The following is a 20,463-nucleotide window of genomic DNA, read 5'->3' on the forward strand; positions in this document are numbered from 1 at the left end:
GCTTTTCTGAGTTTAAAATAATACGGGAAATTCACTCCAATAAAAAGTAAACATTACTTTCTCAAAAAATTGAGGGGCAGGACCATTTGCAGGAGGCAGACCCGAGGTGCAAAGAAATCAGGTGAGAGGCATCGTCCCAGGAGAGTTTATGTCACCGGCTGGGGGGAAGCAGCTCATGAGGAAAAGGGGCTCCCGTGAGGCCGTCCCGAAACGCCCCGAGGCCCCAGGAAGCAGGAGCCGGGAGGGAGCCCACGGCGTGCGCACAGCAGGCGCCCTCCACGCCACGCGACAGAACCATCCACAGACCCGTGAGAAGGAAGCACACAGAGCAGCTCCAGTGAAGCCCCGTGTCGTACGGATGGGCAGCGTGTGGCACCGTGTTCACCCTCTGTTGCTGTGATTTCCCGTGTATATATATTTGTATATGTATTCACAGAGTTGGGTTTTTTAAAACGTTACCTAAACAGCTAGCCTCCTGGATCTAACAGTCCTTGAATTCTAGAGGCGGCATCTCAGTTAGTCCTCAGGCCACACCTGGGTGTTCGGCAGGGGACAGGAGAGGGGTCTGAGGGGGTCCCCGCAGGAAGGCCAGACCAGAGGACAGTCGCCTCGTCTTGGGAAGTCCGAGGTCAAACGCAGCCCAGGACCTGCCGCACGTGAGGGGCAGCTGTCTGATCAGCAAACCAGCTGCCGAGCCGAGGGGAGACCCTCAGGCTGCGCCCCTTTAAAGTGAATGCTCGCGATATTGAACTGGCTGCGGCGGGGTTGTGGCCGCAAGTTGGGGTGAAGCGCGGCTGATGACATCCTTGGGCACACAGCAGCGGCCTTGCTGTCCCCTCGGGGTGGCGTCCTGTCCGAGGGGCGGACGGTCTGCTCGGTGAGGGGACTTGGCACTGAAATCTGCCCAGAAGCCTGGCACAGCCGTTTCCTACCCTGACTTCCCTCCGGGCCGATGTGCGCGCCAGGGATCCTGAGCGTCCGCCTTGGAACGAGCACCCACGGTGAAGAGTCACATAAAACTGAGAAGGTAGGGAGGCCACCCTCTGTCACCTCGGTCTGTGGTCCCACAAAGTCTCCTAAAACGTCGTGTGCGAGGGGAGACGTGTGCTTTCTCTGCAAAGAAGTTGCCGGACAGGTGTCGGGATTGAAACTTGAAATAATTTCCTTTGACGCTGGATACAAACGCCCGGTCAGGCCAGCAGCTCACACAGGTGGTGGTGGCTGTCAGCGTTGTCCCACGGGCCCTCCCGTCTCTGAGGCGCCACCTGCAGCGGCCAAGAGGCCGGGAGGCAGGGCAGACCCCCCAGGGCAACTGTCTGCTCCCCCGCCTTCTGCCCCAGGGTAGCCTCCCTTCATTGCGCCCCTGGGTAGCTCCCTCGCCCTTCATTTCACCTCCGGGGCAGCTGCTCCCAAGTGACAGTGGAAACCCCGCCTTCTTCTGCTTGGCACTGGCTTCCTCTTCGTGGAAGCAGCTAGGAACACTTGAACTCTAAGCCAGAAGGAACAGAGAAGTGGCCGGAGGGGGTGCTCCACCCCCACACCCTCAAGACCCTCGTCAGCCGCCTGCCGGTCCTACTCGGAGGGGGTTGTGACCTGACTTGGCCTCGCACCCCACTCCTGGGGCAGGACAGCATTTGAGAACAGGGCGCGTCTCCTTGTACAGCCCCTGCCCCCAAGCGCTCCAAAGAGTGGACAGCCAGGCGTGACTGACCTGCCTGATGTGGGACCCAAACAGGGACAGGCGGTCCGAGGCCAGGCGCTCATGAGGGGCCAGGTGGTCGGGCTGCAGCTGGAGGTGCCTGGGAGCGCTGCCGGCATCGGCCGGAAGTGAGAGGGCCCCCGGCCCCTGGCCCTTTGCTCACTGCCCACAATTCACTGCAACCGCCAACGGGGTGAAAGGGACCAGACACCCCTCCTCTGCGAAGGCCCAGGCAGAGGGGACAGGTTCGAGGACAGGGTGTTAAGTGCGTGTCCCTGCCCCCCACCACGAGGTTCAGCAGCTCACAGCCCGCGGCCGACCACACACGCCCACTCTTACACCTGCGGTCTTCTCTCTCATTGTCAAACTGGGGCCCCGTCTTCCACCAGAACTTTCCAACAAGTGTAAACAAATGTGCAGATAAAAACAAAAGAAAAGCCCTCGGCGAGTTCCAAGGGGTGTGTATGGCATCAGGGCTACCTGATTAGTGTTAAATTTCAGTAAAGAGGAAAAAAAAAAAAAAGGAGCTTCAAGCCTTGAGGAGAAAGGAGACGGGAAGGAGCATGCGTGGAAAACGCAGAACGGACCCCTTCCGGCCTGTTCTCGGGGACCTGCTTCTGTGCACCTTGGGTGGGATGTCCCACTTTTCAGGATCTTGGCGAGGCATCTCATTCACGGGGACAGGTCACGCTGTCCCTCTATGAGCTCCCCAGAGGCCTGGGGACCCACGGGTGCCCAAGGGACCCCAGACAGGGCACTCAGAGGCCCTGGGAAGCTGCCAGAGCTCTGAACAAGGCCCCTGGCCCTTCCAGCAAAGGCCGGTTCAAACGCGCTGCGTCTCCCCGGGTGTCCCCGGCCCTCCACGTTGCTGGCCGCGGGGACGGTCTGACCGACGGAGTCAATGCTGGCAGGAACCAACATTCTCCTTCTGTCCCTCCCTACTCGCCACCCAGGGGGTTGCCCAAAGCAGAGCCCTAGTGCTGTGCCCTGGGTGTCTGCCCCGGTCCCAGCAGAAGCCCATCCCAGGGGTGAGGGGGCGGGGGGGCCCCCAGGGCCCGGTTGCGGCCGGCCACGGGCGTGGGCTCCTGAATGAGCACCGTGATGGCGACAGGGACGCCTGGCAGGGCCGAGAAAGGCAAGGGTCAGGGCTGCCCTCGCGGGGTCTGCTCCACATGACCCTGCCCACATCCAGAGGAGCCCGCACGGACGTTCCCTCTGCGTTCCAGTCCCTGGACTTGGCTATTTTTCTCTAAAAAGGGGAAGTTAAATGTGATTTGCTCATTTTTTCCTGATAGTAGATGGTTCTGTTTAACGCCCCAAGTCACTAGCATCAATCTCGAGGTGGAAACACTAATCTCATTCCCTTTTAAACGAAAATGGGACTTTTTGGTTATGACGTAAAGCTCTGATTTCTGGTCGCCGTGCCAGGATGGACACATACACCTGCTGAGGGACACAAGGGGAGGGACCTCACACAGAAGATGCAAACGAGGGCGCGCGGGACGGACCTCACTGTGAACAGGTGACGTTTGTCGCTCACGGGTTTTGTTAAACTTCAGGATCCGCTTCCCTGGACTTGCGTTTTGATGCCAAAAGTTGAAGAAAGCATAGTGGCCGTGAGGGGAAGGGGCCCTGAGAGACGACGGACTTTCAGCCGTGGGTGGCCGTGTCTTCTGGGACCTCGGGCCCAGGAGCCCAGTGGTCACGCGCTTTCTCTACGACTGCGTTCAGAGAACATGGCGTGCTGTCACTGCCGGTCATGTTCTCACACATGTGCATAATCTCTCATTAAAATTACACTCTTAAGGGGCTGAAGCCACCACCCTATAGCTCAGTATCGTGTGTCTGCTAGAAAGAAATTAGCTGGACTAACACGAGTATTCTAAACAGTTTTATTTCTCTTTACATATAAATATGTAAACATGGCTTATCTTTGCATTGGGGATGGAATGTCACCGCACGGAGCTGAGTCTATTGCACTGGGTCCTGTCACATCAGCAGGGACATTCTACTGGGCGCGGCGTCTGCTCCCACCGTTCCATGACCTTCTTTGGGACTTTGTGGGCTCCACGCACGGGTCCCTACACCTTCCCATGTCAAGTCAGTGGCCACTGTCACATGGAGCTGTAGGTTCATTTACTCACTTAGGGATGGTAGAGGCCGACTTTGGGGAATTTTAGGATAAAAATGACTATGCCAGACGCACACACAAAATTTATCCAAATCCAGTGAATACTTTCATTCAAGTCAGGATTGGAGAGTCCGGATCCAAAATAAATAATTATGGTCTAATTTTATAATTTGTTATTGTATTTTTGTACAGGTGGAAGGACATGAGATAAGACCCATCGGCTGCCAGGGGACACGCATGTCAGTGGGCAGGGTGCAGGTAATCCTCACACCTGTACCAGGAATCCACGTCACTTCGCTCTCTGTGGTTCCTTCCAGAGAGTAGTTCATCTTAAACAGCACATTTTTAAACTCTAAAATGCCAATACTTGCAAGCACATCTGTGTGTAACATGGTACAGTGAGCACAGGAAGAAGCATGTATGGGACACCACCCGGGATGTAGGTGTTTATTTAGGTAGAAAAAATGCTCAGAACACTCTGGGGAAATAGGAGTCATTATAGAAGAATAGTTCAGGGAATTTTTTTTTTTTTTTTGCATTTTTCAAGGATATACATTCGTACTGATTTTTGCTTCCAAATATATTTTAAGGCTGTTTGGTAAAATATATACTGGATATGAGGTTCAATGTACAGGGTTTTGTTCTTACAGGGAATTCTTAACTACTCAGCTTTAAAAAAGTAAAACTCTGAAGCTAGACATGCTTTAATGTCCACTGTGCCCGAGGAACCCCATGCGAGGTGGGATGGGGGCGGGACCTGCGGGGGGCCAGGCGCCAGCTGCCCTCCTCGCTGGGCTCCGCCAGGTGGCCCGGTGCAGAGCGAGCTGGGCACAGCTTAAAGTGCGAGTCACAGGTGGGGACAAAGTGCTACAGTCGGGGGACCGGGAGGCGGCTCTGCGTGGCCGAGCCCTGCCCGGGGCAGCGGGACGGAAGACGTGGCATCGGGCGCAGACATCTGTCTTCAGTGAGATCCTGCTTTTACCTTGAGTGATGGGGGTCAAAGGGTAACCGCTCACAGGCTCTGCTCCTGAAAGGACGGTCGCTGCGTCTGAACCTAATTGCACACACAGAAGCCTTTTCTTTGGTCCTTCCTATTGCTCTCGGGTCCCACCGGAGCCACGGAGACGGGCCCCTCGGAGCCCACAGCTGGCATCGCGGCGTGTGACCTCCCCGTCAAGTCTAAACAGGCAAGGGACGGGCTCTCAGCCTCAGCGACACTGCATGGCACACAGGATTCTGGGGAAACACACGCGTAAACCGCAGCTCCTCGCTGGGGAAACTGACAGACGTGCCACTGACATTCGTGTTTCCTTAACTTCTTACATCACCACTGTCGTTTGCAACAAGCAAACTTTTTGTCGTTTTGTTTTCAAGGATACCCTGAAAAGCCCACTGATAGAGCCGTTGGAGAATATACACACACATCGATTTAAAAACTAATCGCACGGAGCACAGATATGGTGAAACCAAAGGACGGAAAGACGGACCGTGGGCGGTGCCTGAAGTCACGCAGGAACGAAAGCCACGGCGACTCTCCCAGGAGTCAGGACGAAGTCTGCTGTCCGTGCTCCGGCCCCCGAAGAGCCGGCTTTCACCAAATTCCCGTCTCGTGGCCCCTCACTCCCAGGAAGGAACATTCACTTACATTTCGATGGTGCTGGACGGTCCCCGGGGGCCAGGCCTGGACCCCTGGGTTATGGAGAAGCAGGTGGCGGGGAGCTTGGTGGCTGGACGATGACTTTTCCTTCCCACGAACTCGGCACAAGGAACCTCGTGATGGTCAGCTGGGCTCAGGCGAAGCAGCCCCAGTTGGGGGCGGGGGTCGCCTCTGCCCTGCGAGCTGCAGCGCCTGCCGCGTGGGGGCCTACACACTAGGGAGGGGCAGATGCACCCGTTTGTACTTGATGTTTTTCTTGCCTCTAATTATCTCCCGGTTTATAAAAATAGAAATAACAAAAGGGGAGCTGGGCCCCAAGTCCAGAGCATGTCTTGCTCTCTGGAGAGAGGGGTGGAGCCATCAGGGGTCTCCAGCCCGCCCCGCACAGCTGGCTGGGGGTCAGACCGTCCGGTACATAAAAAAGACGTCCTTCTGGCACGAGCAAGGCGGGCTCCAGACGCCAGCAGCACCCAGGACGCAGGGCGAGGGCGGAGAGAATGACGGGGTAGGGGGGGCCTGCCCGACCGTGGGTGGCAGGTGTGGAGAAGGGGGGAGGGAGGAGCCGCACGCCCCTAGAGCCGGGTCTGGGCCTCCGGGATGTAGATCTCAATGCTGTCTGCGCGCTCGCCGGCCGAGCTCTGGCGGAAGGACGCTGCCCGCTTGGCGGCCAGCAGGCGCCTGCGAGCTTCTTGCCGCTGTCTGTCCGGCAGGTCCAGTGACTTCTCTCGTGTGATTGGGAATTTCCCTTTGGGGGGCTTCTTTGGTATTGGCGGGGGGACCTTGCGTTCATCCTGGAAAGCAGCACAAGAATCACATAGTTGGGGGGCGTCAGGAGGTCCCCCCGGCCGTGAACGTGGCCGCGGGGGACATCGCAGGCTCCTCACACCGGCCCGCTGCTGCCCCCAAGCGACCTCTGCTCTGCCTCCCACAGGGCGGGGGGGGGGGGGGGTGCCTTTGGTCACCTCCCTGAAACATCCCGGGCGGGGGTGGGGAGTGGGTGCTGGGCCTGGTGCTTGTGGATAAACAGGTTCTGTACGTTGGCAGTTAAGGCCTCCTCAGTCTTCCACGCATTCCGACACAGTCATTCGGTGACACTAACCTCGGCACACACCCACCATGTCACGTTCTGAGCGCCTGGTGCTTTGCAAGATGCCACCAGACACCCGCCCTGTGCCACCATCTTTGGACCAGAATGCAGTTCCACAGAGCTCACGAAACCCATGCTGCATGGGTGTCCCCGGGAACCACCGGCCACCTTCTGTTTGTGCCTAAAACCGCTCGGCATTAACTATCTGTACATCAGTTTCTCGCAAAAGATTCCCAGCCCAGAGCCCGTGTTCTCAAGTAAGTCACAGCGACACGCAGGTGGGCCTCCTCGGGAGCTTGGCCCCACGGCCCGCGGTGCTCGCACGCGCAGGAGGCCCGGGCCCAGCCCGGCCGCTCTCCACCGAGGTTCTGGATTGACCCGTCCTCCCTCCCAGCCCGCAGGTCCCTCCCTGGTAGCAGCCAGGGACTTTCCTTCTCCAAGCAGATACCTGGCTGTGGGGTTGGGGGTGAGGAACGGTCATTCCTGTGTCTTTTCCCTTCAGCCCCTTGGACACCGGGGACAGGAAGAGGCAGCTGAGCCACCCCAGGGTGAGTGCACGTGGCGGGATTCGGGGTGCTGTGAGGCTTCTCTGGGCGGGAAGACCGCTGGAGGCCCGAAACTCTGCTCCCAGGGCTGTTTGGACGCTTTGGCTGCATCTTAACCCTGGGGTCCGCAGTTCGGCTATTTCCAAATCTAATTTCTGTGCTAAGCTGTGGCTGTCCCCGCCCCCACCGTTGGTGACCTCTGGAATGTGGGACCAGAGGAAACATGGGTGGTCCTGGGAGGGCCTCCCTGTGAAGGGCACCCAGACCCACAGAGCAGGGTCTCGAGGTCACAGCCGGGAGCCTCCACAGTGGACACCTGCGCACGTCCGGGTGGGGCCGTGTCCTTGGCAAGAAGCTGCCCTCCCTGTGGGGCCACCGTCGCAGCAGCGCAGAGGCGGAAGGGGTTCTGTTCACCGTCAGCTACTGAAGAACGAGGACCAGGGAGGAGCCTGTGCATCTTCGGACGCGTCCAGCAGGTTCTGCCTTTAGCATTTTGTGACGATGCGCTTTCCCTTCACTCCCCGCTCATGCCCTTCACTTCAGAACCAACCGCGGGTCACCTGGGCTCCTGTTGCTTCCTGGCTCTCAGCCAACCCATATGTTCGCGTGGCCCCGGCCCGGCACCCGAAGGAGCGCACTGGCCAGGCTGTGCCACGGCCCCTCGGCCTCCGGCCTGGCCCCACCCAGGCAGGCAGGCAGGCCACCTCTGGGGACAGGAGACGGCTGGTACCAGCCGCCACTCGCATGACCTGGATGCGCATCCTCAGCTACGTGTAACACACCCGTTCCCCAGAGTCCGTTGGGTTGTCTTTATTATTTCAGTTTAGTAATGTCTTCCCAGAAAAATCAGATTCTGATTACTCAGAAGTTCTTTAAAATGTGTTAGGAGACCAATGCGTTTATTGCTATTTCGCACCTACCTGTGAGCCCTGCTAACGGTGGTGTCTTAAGGAGAGAAAGAACATCAGAGGGTTCAGATCTGATGGGAAATTTCAGCCTATGTTAAGGGCCAACGCTGACAGATGACAGGACGTCCACCTGAACTGCTCAGTCAGGTTCAGAATGGCCTGCCTCCCACGGCAGACACCCAACTGGAAAGCTGCCTGAACAGGAGACGGGGCGGGTGCCCCGGGGAAACCTCAGAACAACCCAGAAAGTTTGCAGAGAACAACTCAGGTCGGATCCCAACAGGAAACGAGGCCAGACTGACGTGCGCTCTTAGTCAGCGTCCGCCCCCCGGACCGTCCGCGTCCAAGACGCACGGCGGGAAAGAATGTTACTCCAGATGGCCACTGACTTGAATTGCACCCCAATGCATGTGCGCACACAAACATGCACACATGCACGAATACACGCACACGTGTGCACAAACGTACACACACTCACGCATGTGCAGACACACGTGCACACTTGCACACACCTGCCCGCTCACACGCACACGCGCGCACGTGTTGCTTTGTACGGACTCGGGCAAGTGGGGACACGGCCAGGCAGTTACCTTCCTGTCCGGAGACTCTGTGACCTTCCAGTCGCTGAGCTTCAGCTGGTGCAGCTCATCGAACTTCATGCTGACGTCCTCGACCGAGAGCTGCAGCATGTCCCAGTAGCCGGCCAGGTCCTGGGAGGTGGGTCTGGGCATGGCGCTGGGGTCCTGTGGAGACATGGCGGCGGGGGACTCAGAGCCAGGGCGCGGGGCTCGGCGGGCGGGGGAGCCTTTCCCGGGGAGAGCTGAATTCCGGTTCCGGCACAGCTGCTCGCGGGGACCCAGAGGGCCCAGAGCCGCTGACCTGAGTGTTCGCTGACAGTGTAAATACGAAGGGCTGCCCGCTGGGTGAGTCCCACCCTGTGCCGTCCTGGGAGAGCCAAGACCACGGGGACGGTGACAGGTCAGTGGCTGTCCTGGGGCTGGGGGGAGGGGTAGACAGGCGGCGCCCAGAGGGGTCAGGGCAGTGAAGCTCCTCTGAGATGCTGTGATGATGGACACATGTCATCCTACATTTGTCCAAACCCACAGAGGGTGCAGCCCCCAGAGTGACCCTGGTGTCACCTGTGGACTCTGGGGACAATGACGTGTCCGAGCAGGCTCGTCCATGTGACAAATGCCCCGTCTGCTGTGGGTGCTGATGGGGGAGGCCACGCGTGTGGGGGGCGGGGGTATAATCCCTTTGATTTAGCTGTGACCCTAAAACTGCTCTAAAAATAAAGTCTGTTAAAGACACACGCGCCCTGTATTTGTTCACTGTTTCATCCTGAAAACGCTTTCTTGGGACCGGGGAAGGTGACAAACGGGAGGCTTTCCCCACGCTCAACACTTCCTAGGAGCTGCGGGCCCGTGCTCTGGTTGGACCGTGCTGTGGGGACCGCACGGTCCGTGTGTGGCCGTCAGTGGGCCAGCCCTGCCCTCAGCACAGCTGTGATGGCAGCAACGCCCTGCAGCCCTCGGAAGGGACAGGCGGTGCCGGCGGGCCGAGCATGGCCCACGGTCGCGTCTAACTCCTCCGCACGCCGCCTGACGGATGGTTTTCGGTCAGCTGCCTGCATGGCCGGCGGGCCGTCCCACCAAGCACTGTGCTGGTCAAAGGCCCCGTCCCCCGCCAGCTCACAGGCCCTGGGGCCCCAGGCCGCGCCGCTCCGTCACCGGGCGTCCCAGGCGTGTGGGTGTGCAACCCCGGGGGAGCGGCTCCCTGACTCAATGAGGGCCTCTCTCACTAAACAGTTGGACTTCTGGTGGGTAAATATTTATCTGAATCGGCTTGAAATGTGCAATTTTCAGCCTACTCACAAGGCTCTCCCATGAGCACAAGGGGAACTTCAATTTGGTTTGGTCTGAACTTCCTTTAACCCGCGCTTCGTCTGTCGGGCGGCACGCCAGCCTCGCAAACACGGACGGGCAAGGCTTCTCTGTCTGGGGGCCGGTGGCCAAGATGGGGAGCCAGCGGGTTCAGGTCTGGGGTCTCTCTTCCTGGCGCACAGACGGTGTGTCCCACGGTTTGCCTGTGTCCCCACAGCGGGAGGGAGGGAGCTCTGTGGGGCGCGTCACCCCCTCCCTGGGCCCCACTCCCGTGACCTCATGACCCCCAGCGCCCCTCTGGACGCCGCGTCAGGATTCCGACATGAACTTGGGGACAGACGCTTGGTCCACAGCAGCCTGGCTCCACACCCACGTCAGAAAGGCCACTGTCTGCTGCGGGACCCCAAGCCCTCTCTCTCCGGGGGCTGCCCCTCTTCTCACCGGCAGAATGGATCCCTGCGAGCGAGGCTGTTCCTGAGCTGAACCAGGAGGGGGCCCCCGCTGCCCTGCAGAGCCGCAGCTGCAGGCTTGCAGGCCGCCTGCCCGCACCGTCTCCTCCCGCCTGTGAGCCTGCCAAGCCTCTGCTCCCCAGGGACACACAGCAGCCCCTGCCGGTCCCCACAGTCCCTGATCGTCACAGCTAGGGGCGAGCTCCACCCCAACCTGAGTCTCGGGAGAGCTGGCCATTGCTGCTCTGGAAGACTCCCCAGGCGCAAGGACGGACGCTCCACTTTGTCAGTTTGAGGGTGACTGTGATGGTGGCCACTCCTGGCAAGTCCCAGCCGTCGATGGCTGGGCTCCGTGTGCTTGTGGCCCAGGCGCACGTCCACCCTCACCCCTAGCGCTGTGGGCAGACATCTCTCCTCACGGTTGCTCGCTGGGCTGACAAGACCACTGTCCCCTGGGTTCCCTGAAGCAGTAACCTGGCACAGCCGGGACCTGGGAGGTGGCGCATCTGTCCCCACCCTGGATGTCATGGGTGCCATCCACGGCCCTGCCCCAGTGAACAGACCGGGCCGAGTGTCCTCATTCAATGGCAGTCACAGCGGCTCCCACGGGTCCCTGCGTCCGGGACCCACTCCGTCTGTGTGCCGCCCGCAATGCGCTGAGGGCTGGGGAGGCCTGCCCGGTGCACACAGGGCCCAGGCGGGGTGGGGGGCAGCTTCAAAGGCAGAGGCAGACCCAGCAGGTCTGAATGCAGCTCAAGTTCCTCCCATGCTGGCCAGGGGTCCGAGTAGCACACGTGTGGCCCGCATGCTCCAGTTGCCCGCACACCTCCCCGTGAGGAGCGGGGGCTCCGGTCAGCACACCCTAAACATCAGGCAGGCGCGGGGACTCTTCTAGGGTCATTTATTCGACTTGAAACTGGTTACCGACCTCCGGCTCCAAGCAACTAGCAGAGCTGTGTGGTTGGAACAGTGAGGCGGCTGCCTGCGGTTTGAACAGTTTGCTCCCCCCAGGTGGCCTCAGCCCCCCAACTCCCCAACAATTGCCTCAGGGTGTTTTTTGAGGGGGGTCTAATCCTCAATAGACACCAACAGGAAGGGAAGCAGCCACACCAGATACTATAAAAGGGAGTTCCAAGGTTAACTAAACTGGGGTCTGGCATGCAGCAGAGGCAACCAAAACGCCAGGATGGGCCGTTTTTAAGTCTAACACCGGCTGCTCTGGCAGAGAAAACGTGGACATCTCGTCACCGAGCGTCTCTGCTCCAGGCCGTGAGCTCCAACCACAGCGCCCAGTGAGCGACGCTTCCCCGACGCGGGGTCAGAGGCAGGGACCAACCCCCTGAAGGACGAGGACTGAGGAGACAGGACGGGGCCAGGGCACGCCCGGGGGTCGTGGGAGTGAAACGTCTCTCCAGCGGCACATCTCCCCGGAGGAGGAACCCTACGCACTGTTTCCCCCGTTTAAACACTGGTCGCAACTGCGCGTCACGGCAAGATGCTGGCAACACTTGCAATTTCATGATGAACTCGAACAGGGTTAATTGGAAAATGTTAGAGAAAGCATACTTTTAAACGACCCTAATTAAAAGGGACGCATTGCCAACTCCGAGGTGCGATATTCCTTTGATGTGTAAGAACATCCTGTAAATTCACTGTCTCCTTCAAATTAAAGAACCAAACCAGACCCAGATCAAATCACTTAGCAGCCAGTGTCAGGAGGCCCAGCAGAGACACATTTGCATTTTAATGGAAATGTTTGGTCTGAAGGAAATCAATGTATGGATTATAAAATGGCCTATAAAGTAATGCAAATCCTCTGTAGTTATTTCTCTAACTGATAGTGAGTGGCTGTTCTCTTTAGTCGGGTAAGGAAGGGGGCAAACATACAGGGACTTACGTACAGATACTGAAACAAGCATACACCAATGTATCTATGGACATGCATCTATAAACATAGGCTTTTCCTTTCCCCCTGACTTCCAGGAAGATCCGAACCAAGTTGAATGCCAACCGGATCACCGAGTCTGGTGCAATGGCGCACCGCTTTCACTGCTGACTGTAAAACGGGAAGCTCAGGTGAGTTCTGAACTCTCTCCAATCTCTTTAGAACGTGTTTGGCTGTGTGTTTTCACTCAAGCCACCTCCTATCCCTGCCTTCACTTGGGACAGTCGCCGTGAAACCAGTTTCCTTCCCGTCTCCTTTCCTTGGGCTCCGGGTGGAGGGTCCTGATGCCGCAGCAGCAGCCCCCAGGGCTTCGCACTCGGGGTGAGGGGCGCCCTGTCTCCTGCAGGCCCGGCCCCCTCCTCCAGCGACACCCTGTCCTGCTGCCTCTGGGCCTCGCTGCCCCCCTGGACGGCCCCCAGCCGGGCACGTCCTCTCCTCCCGCAACGGTCTGCACATGTACGATCCCCCTCACAACCGAGGCAGCAGCGAGCGCGTCAGGGGCGAGCGCAGAGCCGGGCCCAGCCCCAGGGAGCCGGGCTCACTCACCATGTTCTGTTGGCACAGCCAGTAGAACTGCTGGAACTTCTGCGACATCAGAAGCTGGGCGCTCCCCACCGCGCTCCTGATTTTACCGAGAACTGTTTGGAACAAACAAGACAAGCAGATTGAAAGTCCGTCAGCGAACAAACCAGAGCAAAGGCATTGCACAGGGAAGGCCGCTCTCTGTCGCTGGAGACGAAGACTCGGAATTTAGCGTCCACTCAGCAAGTGCTTTTCACTCCCCGGTTCTACTGCGGGTGGTTGCATGAGCTGGACGGTCAAGGTCGGGGGCAAGGCACGGGGAGACGCAGAGCATCTCTCCCTCCCTCTGTGGCTCCACTGCCTCTCAGTCAACTCTAAGAAGATGCTCATGTTTAGAAAACCGTTTTGATACCTGTTACTTCAATTGACGTGACTGAATAATGCTGGGTGACCTCTGGGCAAGGCTGTCACAGCAAAGCTGTGCCAGGTCTCCCAGGGGAGATGGAGCCACGGGGGAGGTCACTTGGGGAGACCCTGATGTGGGGATCACGCGGGTCCTGCGTTTCTCCTACGTCACGTCCTCCCCAGCTGACACCCGCCTGGGGGTCGGCCGAGCGCCCCGCTGCCACAACAACCCCGCCCCCACCAGGGCCCTGTGGAGCCTTCTCCGGACCCTGGACGTGTGCTGGGGCTCAGCAAGCCCACAGGCGAGGCCCGAGTCGTGTGATTTCAGTGAACCAGATGGTCCTTTCTGCAAAAGTAAATAATAACGGAAAGAACGGAACAGATTAGGGGAGGGTAGATGTGACCACTTGGGGTTTAACTGGCAGATAAAGTACTTTGTGCAGGAAATGGAGCCCTGCCGCCCACCTCCTCTGACTGCCGGGAGCCAGGTGCCTCCTTCCTGCTCCCACGTGGGCCCTCCGCCTGCTGTGATGTTAGAAACTCCAGCTTTGGCCGAGCCCCACTCAGGGATCCGCGCCCTGCCGCTCGGCCCCGGCCATGGCTCTGCGGTAAGTTTTAATCGTCCAGGCAGCAGCTGCTCCAAAGTTATCTGCAGCGTCTGCAGGTGAGCGCCGCCGGCGGGTCACCCCCTGCCCAGTGTCACCTTGTCCTTCGCTCCCTCAGAACACAGGCAGCCTCTGACCGCACCCGACCCTCCGAGACTCAGCCGGGTCTCTCGGGTGGTCCCGGGAGGGGGAGGGGACGGGCCATCTGTCCCGAGAGCCGAGAGCCCATCACCACTGACGTGCTTTCATGACGTACAGACCCAGGTGCTTCGAGAGGGAACATTTGTGGACTCAAGGTTCTATCGGAAGGAGACAGCGATTGGCGCTCTGGCACCCGGAGCAGAGCCTGAGGGGCGGGGGTCTTGTTAGCAGGCAGGCTGGGGCTCCAAGGGCCTGGGGGTCCTGGGACTGGGCCTTCCTCACCAGCCCCAGGGACGCCCATTGGTCCGCGGGGCCACCGCCCACCGGCGTCTTAGAGACGGTCCACAGGGTGGAGAACGAACCCCCGTTCCGCTGCGTTCCCTCCGATTCCCCACACACGAGTGATCTGAGCAAGGCTTCTCCCCAGCAATCGCTCCTGAGCCTCACGCCACGCGGGTCAGAGGCCGGCACCCCGCAGCCAGGCGCCCAGCCTGGCCCTGGTCCTTAACCGGCTCTTCGGAGAGAATCAGGCGGCGAGGAGGGGCCTTCAGACGCACACGGGGACAGGCCCTGACGGCCCAGACGACGGCCTATGGCCGGAAAGCGCGCACACCTGCGCGTGGGAGCCGACCCAGCGGCTGGGCGGTCACATGACCCGCTCTCAACAGCCACTGTCTCCTGGGAAAGGCAAACTATGCGCAATTTGCCTGTATTTCCTTACATGTGTCATGAACCGAGATTGTTGCTCTCCCAGTTTCCACGTGGGAATTACACACGTGTAGATGATCTGAAGGGGATGTGCAAGAGGCGCCTCTAGGCCCAGCACGCAGAATCCGCCACACGAGCGCGTTTGTTTCTGGAGTCTGTCCCAGCCTGTCCCCGGTCACCGTGCCTGAGAACGTAAACACCCCTGGCACCATGCAACGATAGATCGCTTCTGAGATATTAGGATTCAAAAAGGCGACCTTTAGCCCTGGCTGGGTGGCTCCGTGGGTTGGAGCGTCGTCCCTGCACCAAAAGGTCGCGGGTTCGACCCCCAGTCGGGGCGCATATAAGAGGCAACCGACCCGTGTTTCTCCCTCCCTCCCTCCCTTCCCCTCTCACTAAGACCAATAAACCTAACCCTGGGTGAGGATTTAAAAAAACACAACTCGTAATAAAAGTGAATGAACTGCATAAAGCTTTGGCGGCCTTTCAGATCAGAAGAGAAACCCAACAGTGGCCGTCACGACCTGGCTCCCTGGCCCTCGGGGCCTCTCCATTCCGCCCATCCCACAGGGCTCGACCCCCTGGCCCATCCGCCCACCTCCCTGACGGGCAGCCGAAGGGGAAGGGAGTGCGGAGCCCCAGAGGCGGGGTGGGGTGCAGAGACACAGACTGGGAGGCTGGGCTGCTCCGCACTCGGTTGGCATCTTAACACCCAACTGGACAGGCATCTGCAGCACCGGTCTGCCTGCTGCCAAGAGTGGAGATTCGCTTTGGTTTAAAACTCTGAATTTCCACCCGTAAACCCCTATAGCCTCCGTGGCTGATGAAAGCGTTAGAGAGACTTGTTTTCGTCCTGGAGTTCTGCACGAACACGGAGAAGCGACAGATAAACACAGTTCTTCTTATCGAGGGCAGCCTTCCTCAAACAGCAGCAAAAAACCCCATTTTGTAGAACTGAGAATTTTAATCCCTCCTGCTCATGTTCTTCTTAACGTCGCTCAGCGGAAGGATGGATACAACTCGCTTCAGCGTAAGGTCTCCAGCAGAACACGGGCCAGTGGGCAGCATCGTGGTGCCGACTGGCTGTGGGAAGGCCGGCCACACAGCGCGTCGCTGACCGTCCTGGAGAGATGATGACCGTGGAGAGGGCAGCTGAGTGCAGCCGGCTTGGCTGGTTCACAAGTGGGACCCTTCTCCACACCCACAACACGAGCAGCTTCCCGTACCTGCCACGGATTTGACGTGGGAGTTCAGTTCACTCTTTGCCGCCTGCTCCCCGAATCCTGTCATAGTTCAGCCACGTTTTCTTTCAAGAGCTGCTGGTAGACGGGGGCATGTCAGTGCGCGGGCACACAGCAGCCGGGGGCCCCCACCACGGGTGTGTGGGGGGCACAGGTGAACTTCCTCGCTCCTCTATTTCCGGGAGTCGTCCACACCCCTCAGCTCTGAACGTGCCACAAAGTTTCAGAACAACGTTTAAATGTTTACACAATTCTTTCCTTTCAGATTTTGAAGTGGGTTTTGCAGAACTTGCAGATGGTTTGAAACGAGCATCTTGATGGCCCACCTCTACCCAGACCGCCCTTTATGCCACCCACACTCCAGCCCCCGGGGCCACGGGTGCCAAGACCTGCGTCCCCCGCCGGAGGGAGGAGACCCCGACTGCGCGAGCAGGCCTAGCAAGCCTGGGCCCCTCCCTCACGCCCCCGACGACGGTATCACGGAAGCCTCCCAGCTCTTCCAGGCTGTGGCTCAACCATCTGGCCAGGCGATCTTGAGATGATCACTATTTGGGGCAGAGGTGTTTGGGGGCAAGAGAACTCCCCAAACCTTCAGGAAGACCCCATCATGGCGTTCCTCCTGGGAGTAAATCTCTATGAGCTACTAAGAAGTCCACTATGGAATGATTTCTTCTAGTTCAGAAACCGTCCCGGTTGGGGGGGAGGGAGTGCACTTTATGCCATTTACCCATTTGGTTGAACATAATTAATACAAAAATCCTGAAACACGAGTGCAGGGCTGGCTTCCAACCCTCTGGAGTGGATCTACCTTTGTGTCAACACTGGGGAGCCTGGCTTCACGCAAACCAGCATTTATTTGGGCTCAGAAACGATGTTATTAACCACAGAGGACGGAATGAATCTAAATTCATTCAATCAGTTCAGTGAACTGTGATTATAAAATGACAGTTTGGAAAAAAATTATTCCATGTAATGCAAATTTCCGTGTTCAGAGCTCGGAGTTTGGGTTTAACAAGCCGTTTCGTTTAACCGTTGCTTTCCCCAAGTGCCGCGGCCCATGACCCTGCACCTGTTCTTAAAATTAGGACGAGGATCCAAGGTCATTTTACTTTTTAAAAATGACCAGGGAACTATCTACACACGATCCCTGTGGTGCTGTTTTGTGCAAAGCACGCAGAAGGGATACGTCACGCGTGTGCTGGTGTTTCTGTTCACGAGAAGATGGAGAGAGCCAGGTGATGTAAGAAGTTGAGAATGTCCCCAAAGGCACCCAGCGGACATCTCCTCTGTCCTTTGTTCCAAAGCCCATAGCAACACCGTCTCGTTTAGCTATTCAACAGCAGAGGGGAGACCCACGGAAAACCGAAGTCACTCAGCAGGTACCTGCAAACCCAGAGCGCACAGGCTGCGCCCAGCCCCACCTGAGGCGCCGCTTTCCATAAGGTGTGCATCTTCCGCCTGCCCCTCCCCGCCCCCTCCTCCTGTCAGCGGTGGGCGCAGACGGCTTGTGCATGATAATCTATCAAACTCGATGGCTGCATGCAAGCAGCTTAGAATCGAAAACGGCAGCAGAGGGCAGGGCTTCGGGGACACACAGGGCAACCTGTCCTTTGGGAAATGCGTGCCCCCATGGTGGACACCGTGACCAGTGCCCAACCTCCCCCCGCAGGCAGGGAAGGTCCGTGTCTGGAGGACATCTTCTTAGAGAGCAGGGGACCCTGGCCAAGAACCCTGCTCCCTCCGGCTCCAGCACGGAGCCACCTCTGCCACGGGACCTTTTCAGGATCTTGGAGCCGCAAGCCCCTCCCATGCGTCTGTGATGTTCCGGCACTTTCCACAGCCCTCCTGCTACACTTAGCTGCCACCATGAGCTTTGGGGTGAGCCCTTGGGGTGGGGATTTCAGTGACAGCACAGAAGCTTCCACAGGCACATGTGGGGCAGGGACCTGCAGGTGGTGCCTCCTCTGCCTCTGCCCAGGTGCTTCTGGGAGGATCCACAGGACCTGGCAGGCACCCCTGGGCAGCCACCCCGCTGATGCATCAGCTGCACCGGGTCTTAGCCAAGCAGCCGGGAAGCGACGGGCAGTGAGTGACTTTTCAATATGAGGGGCTGAGCCCCCAATGAATGACATGTTTGGTCAGGGCACGTGGACCACGGGAGCAGGGCTCCCACATCCCAGTCCCCTTGCCCACGCAGGTGTGGTCACCTGGAGGGCCAGCGCTTCCCGGAGTGGCTCCTGCTCCACAAGGTCGTGTCCAGTGTCATCTCGGGTCTGCATGTGGGGACTCGTCCCCGGGAGAGGTGTCCGCGAGAGCCGTCCTGCCCTTCTGCCTAGGCCCACGCCGCAGGCACGGCCACTGAGTGCCAGCTCACCAGTGATCCCTGCCCCCCCGCCCCCGGGGTCCCTGGGGCCTGGGCCCTGTGCTCTCCGTGTTCCAGTCCGCGTCATCTCCCCACGGGACGCTTCCCTGTCTGGGGTTACCAACGCGCTCTGCCACAGAAGCCACGGAGAAGCACAAAGCCAGTGCTAGGTCCCCTAGGACGTCAGCTTGCGAATGGCAGCATTTCGCGTGACCGAGCAGGGACAGAGGCGTTCATGGGAAGAGAGTCACGTGGTCATCATGGTGGGCTCACGGAGGACCTTCAGAAAGGCCTTCGTTAAGGACAAGCTGCTCCCACAGCTTCCTCAGTCTATGAACAGACAGCCTGTGTGCCCAGACGGCTCACGCCGGGCACGGCGGGGACGCGACGGGCACTGCAGGTAGACAAAAGGAGGCGGCGCAGGGCGCTCGCTGCCGCCTTCTGCACAGAGGCCACCGAGCGGCAGCGTTAGGGGCAGACGGGCTGCCCACCCCTGGGCAGGAGTCACAGAGAAGCCCTCACCCCAGGCCGGGTCACGTCACTGACAGGGACTCTTCTCACCTCCCACCTTTGTTTGGCATAAAGACAAACACGGGACAGCAATGATTCTAGAACGCGGTGGAAATGCTCCAAACCAGGCCACTGCCAGAACCCAGGGCTGGTACGGGCCTCAGACCAAGGACAGGACCGCGCCACCGCCCAGACGGGCACCAGGGGCCCTCCCCGCGCGTTCCGGCCACGGCTCTCTCGTCAGCTGCCTGCATCGCTGCTTAGACCCGGCCGCGAGGGCAGGAAGCGCACCTGCTCTCACGCGCATGGCGCCGGCCTCCCGCCCACCCCGCCGCCAGCTCTGCGGCACGGAGACGCCTGCGGTTCTGCGCGCCCGGCCCGCTCTTACTGTCCTCTGCGAGGTCGTTGTCCTCGGCCTCCCTCTCCATCTCCTTGCACCAGCCCTCCATCCTCTGCGTCTCCGTGTGCAGCAGCTTCAGGAACCAGGAGCCGTCCCTGCGGCAGGGCGACACCCTCCCGCCGTCCCCCGCGTCGCCGGCCGGCTCCAGCCAGGGCTCGGGCGCGGGCAGGGTGGCCGTGTCCGCGGGGGCCCGGTAGTCCTCCCGGTAGCTGAAGAGGCCCTGGGTGCGCACCGTCCGCACCGCCCCGTACTGCGTGGGCGTGCTGGGCTCCGAGTGCCGCTGGAAGGACGAGCCGAACTGCAGGCCCTTGTCCTCCGTGGGGACGTGCCCCGGGAAGCCCTCCAGCTCCAAGTCCGCCTGCACGGCTGCCGTCACGCTGTTCGAGCGCTTGAACCGCCCGCGCCTGCGCAGGAGGGAAGGAGACAGGGGGGCCTGAGGCCAGGGGCCACCAGACACGCACGGCCGGCCGCGCGCCCGCGCATCCGCGACTCGAGGGACCGATCAGCGTGTTCCCCGCAAGTGACGCCTGTGCTCCCTCTGCGGAAGGCCACTGGGCTTTGCGAGTGCTTGGCCTCCACGCCTGCCTAAGGCCCCGAAGGTGTGCGTTTCCCAGGCGCAGAGCGGCCACTGTCTGGGGCGGCTCCAACGCGCACGCACGAGTCTGCACGGGGCCCCGAGGGGCTGCTCTGGTGGGATCACGCCTGCGGCCTGCTGAGCTGGGGTCGCCCACCACCCCCTCGCAGGGCGCGAGAGGCTTCCTTTCTCCCACCGGAACTGTGCCCCTCCCACGGAGTTCCTTACGCACAGCCACGAGTGTGAGTTCGGGGGAGCCCAGACACGGCCGGGCGCGGGCTGTGTGCCCAGAAAGGAACTTGCTGTGCTGGAGGCCAAGGGCATGAGAACCAGCAGCGGGTGGGGACGGGCGGCTCAGGGTGGTCCCCGGGCACAGAGGACGCCCGTTCTGAGGCCAGCGGGGACCTGGGGAGGGGCTGTCAGTGTGTGGTTTGAATTTTCTGCAACCTCTTCACAGGCGGGATGCTGAAACCCTCCACTGGGTCACCCGGGACTTGACCAACGAGATGCTGATTGGAGTTCCAGAGGCAAGGACGACTAAAATGGGTTTTTATAAAATTTACAAGATGTTCTATTTTAAATATAAAACAAAGCAATATCCCTGCTCCTGTGATAAAACTAACACCCGTGCAACGGGCGTCCCTGTGTTCTGCGGCTGAGGTTGCTCAGTGAAGTGATCACAATACAGCTG

The 20,463-nt window shown here is 59.5% G+C and overlaps 1 protein-coding gene across 1 annotated transcript in view; it reads right to left on the bottom strand.

Annotated features, from left to right (window-relative positions):
* Positions 1-5,192: 5,192 nt before the first annotated feature.
* DLGAP2 (DLG associated protein 2) overlaps positions 5,193-20,463 on the bottom strand; it is a 45,390-nt gene continuing 30,119 nt past the window's right edge. Inside the window, exons 8-11 of the mRNA XM_090258045.1 lie at positions 19,187-19,602; positions 12,851-12,942; positions 8,618-8,770; positions 5,193-6,278 (exon numbers count right to left, since the gene is read on the bottom strand). Coding sequence (XP_090114171.1) covers positions 6,060-6,278; positions 8,618-8,770; positions 12,851-12,942; positions 19,187-19,602 — 880 coding nt within the window. The 3' untranslated portion in view covers positions 5,193-6,059. The remainder of the gene's footprint in view (positions 6,279-8,617; positions 8,771-12,850; positions 12,943-19,186; positions 19,603-20,463) is intronic.

Source organism: Furipterus horrens, unplaced genomic scaffold, assembly GCF_987537825.1.
Source record: "Furipterus horrens unplaced genomic scaffold, mFurHor1.1.pri manual_scaffold_12, whole genome shotgun sequence".
Taxonomy (NCBI): domain Eukaryota; kingdom Metazoa; phylum Chordata; class Mammalia; order Chiroptera; family Furipteridae; genus Furipterus; species Furipterus horrens.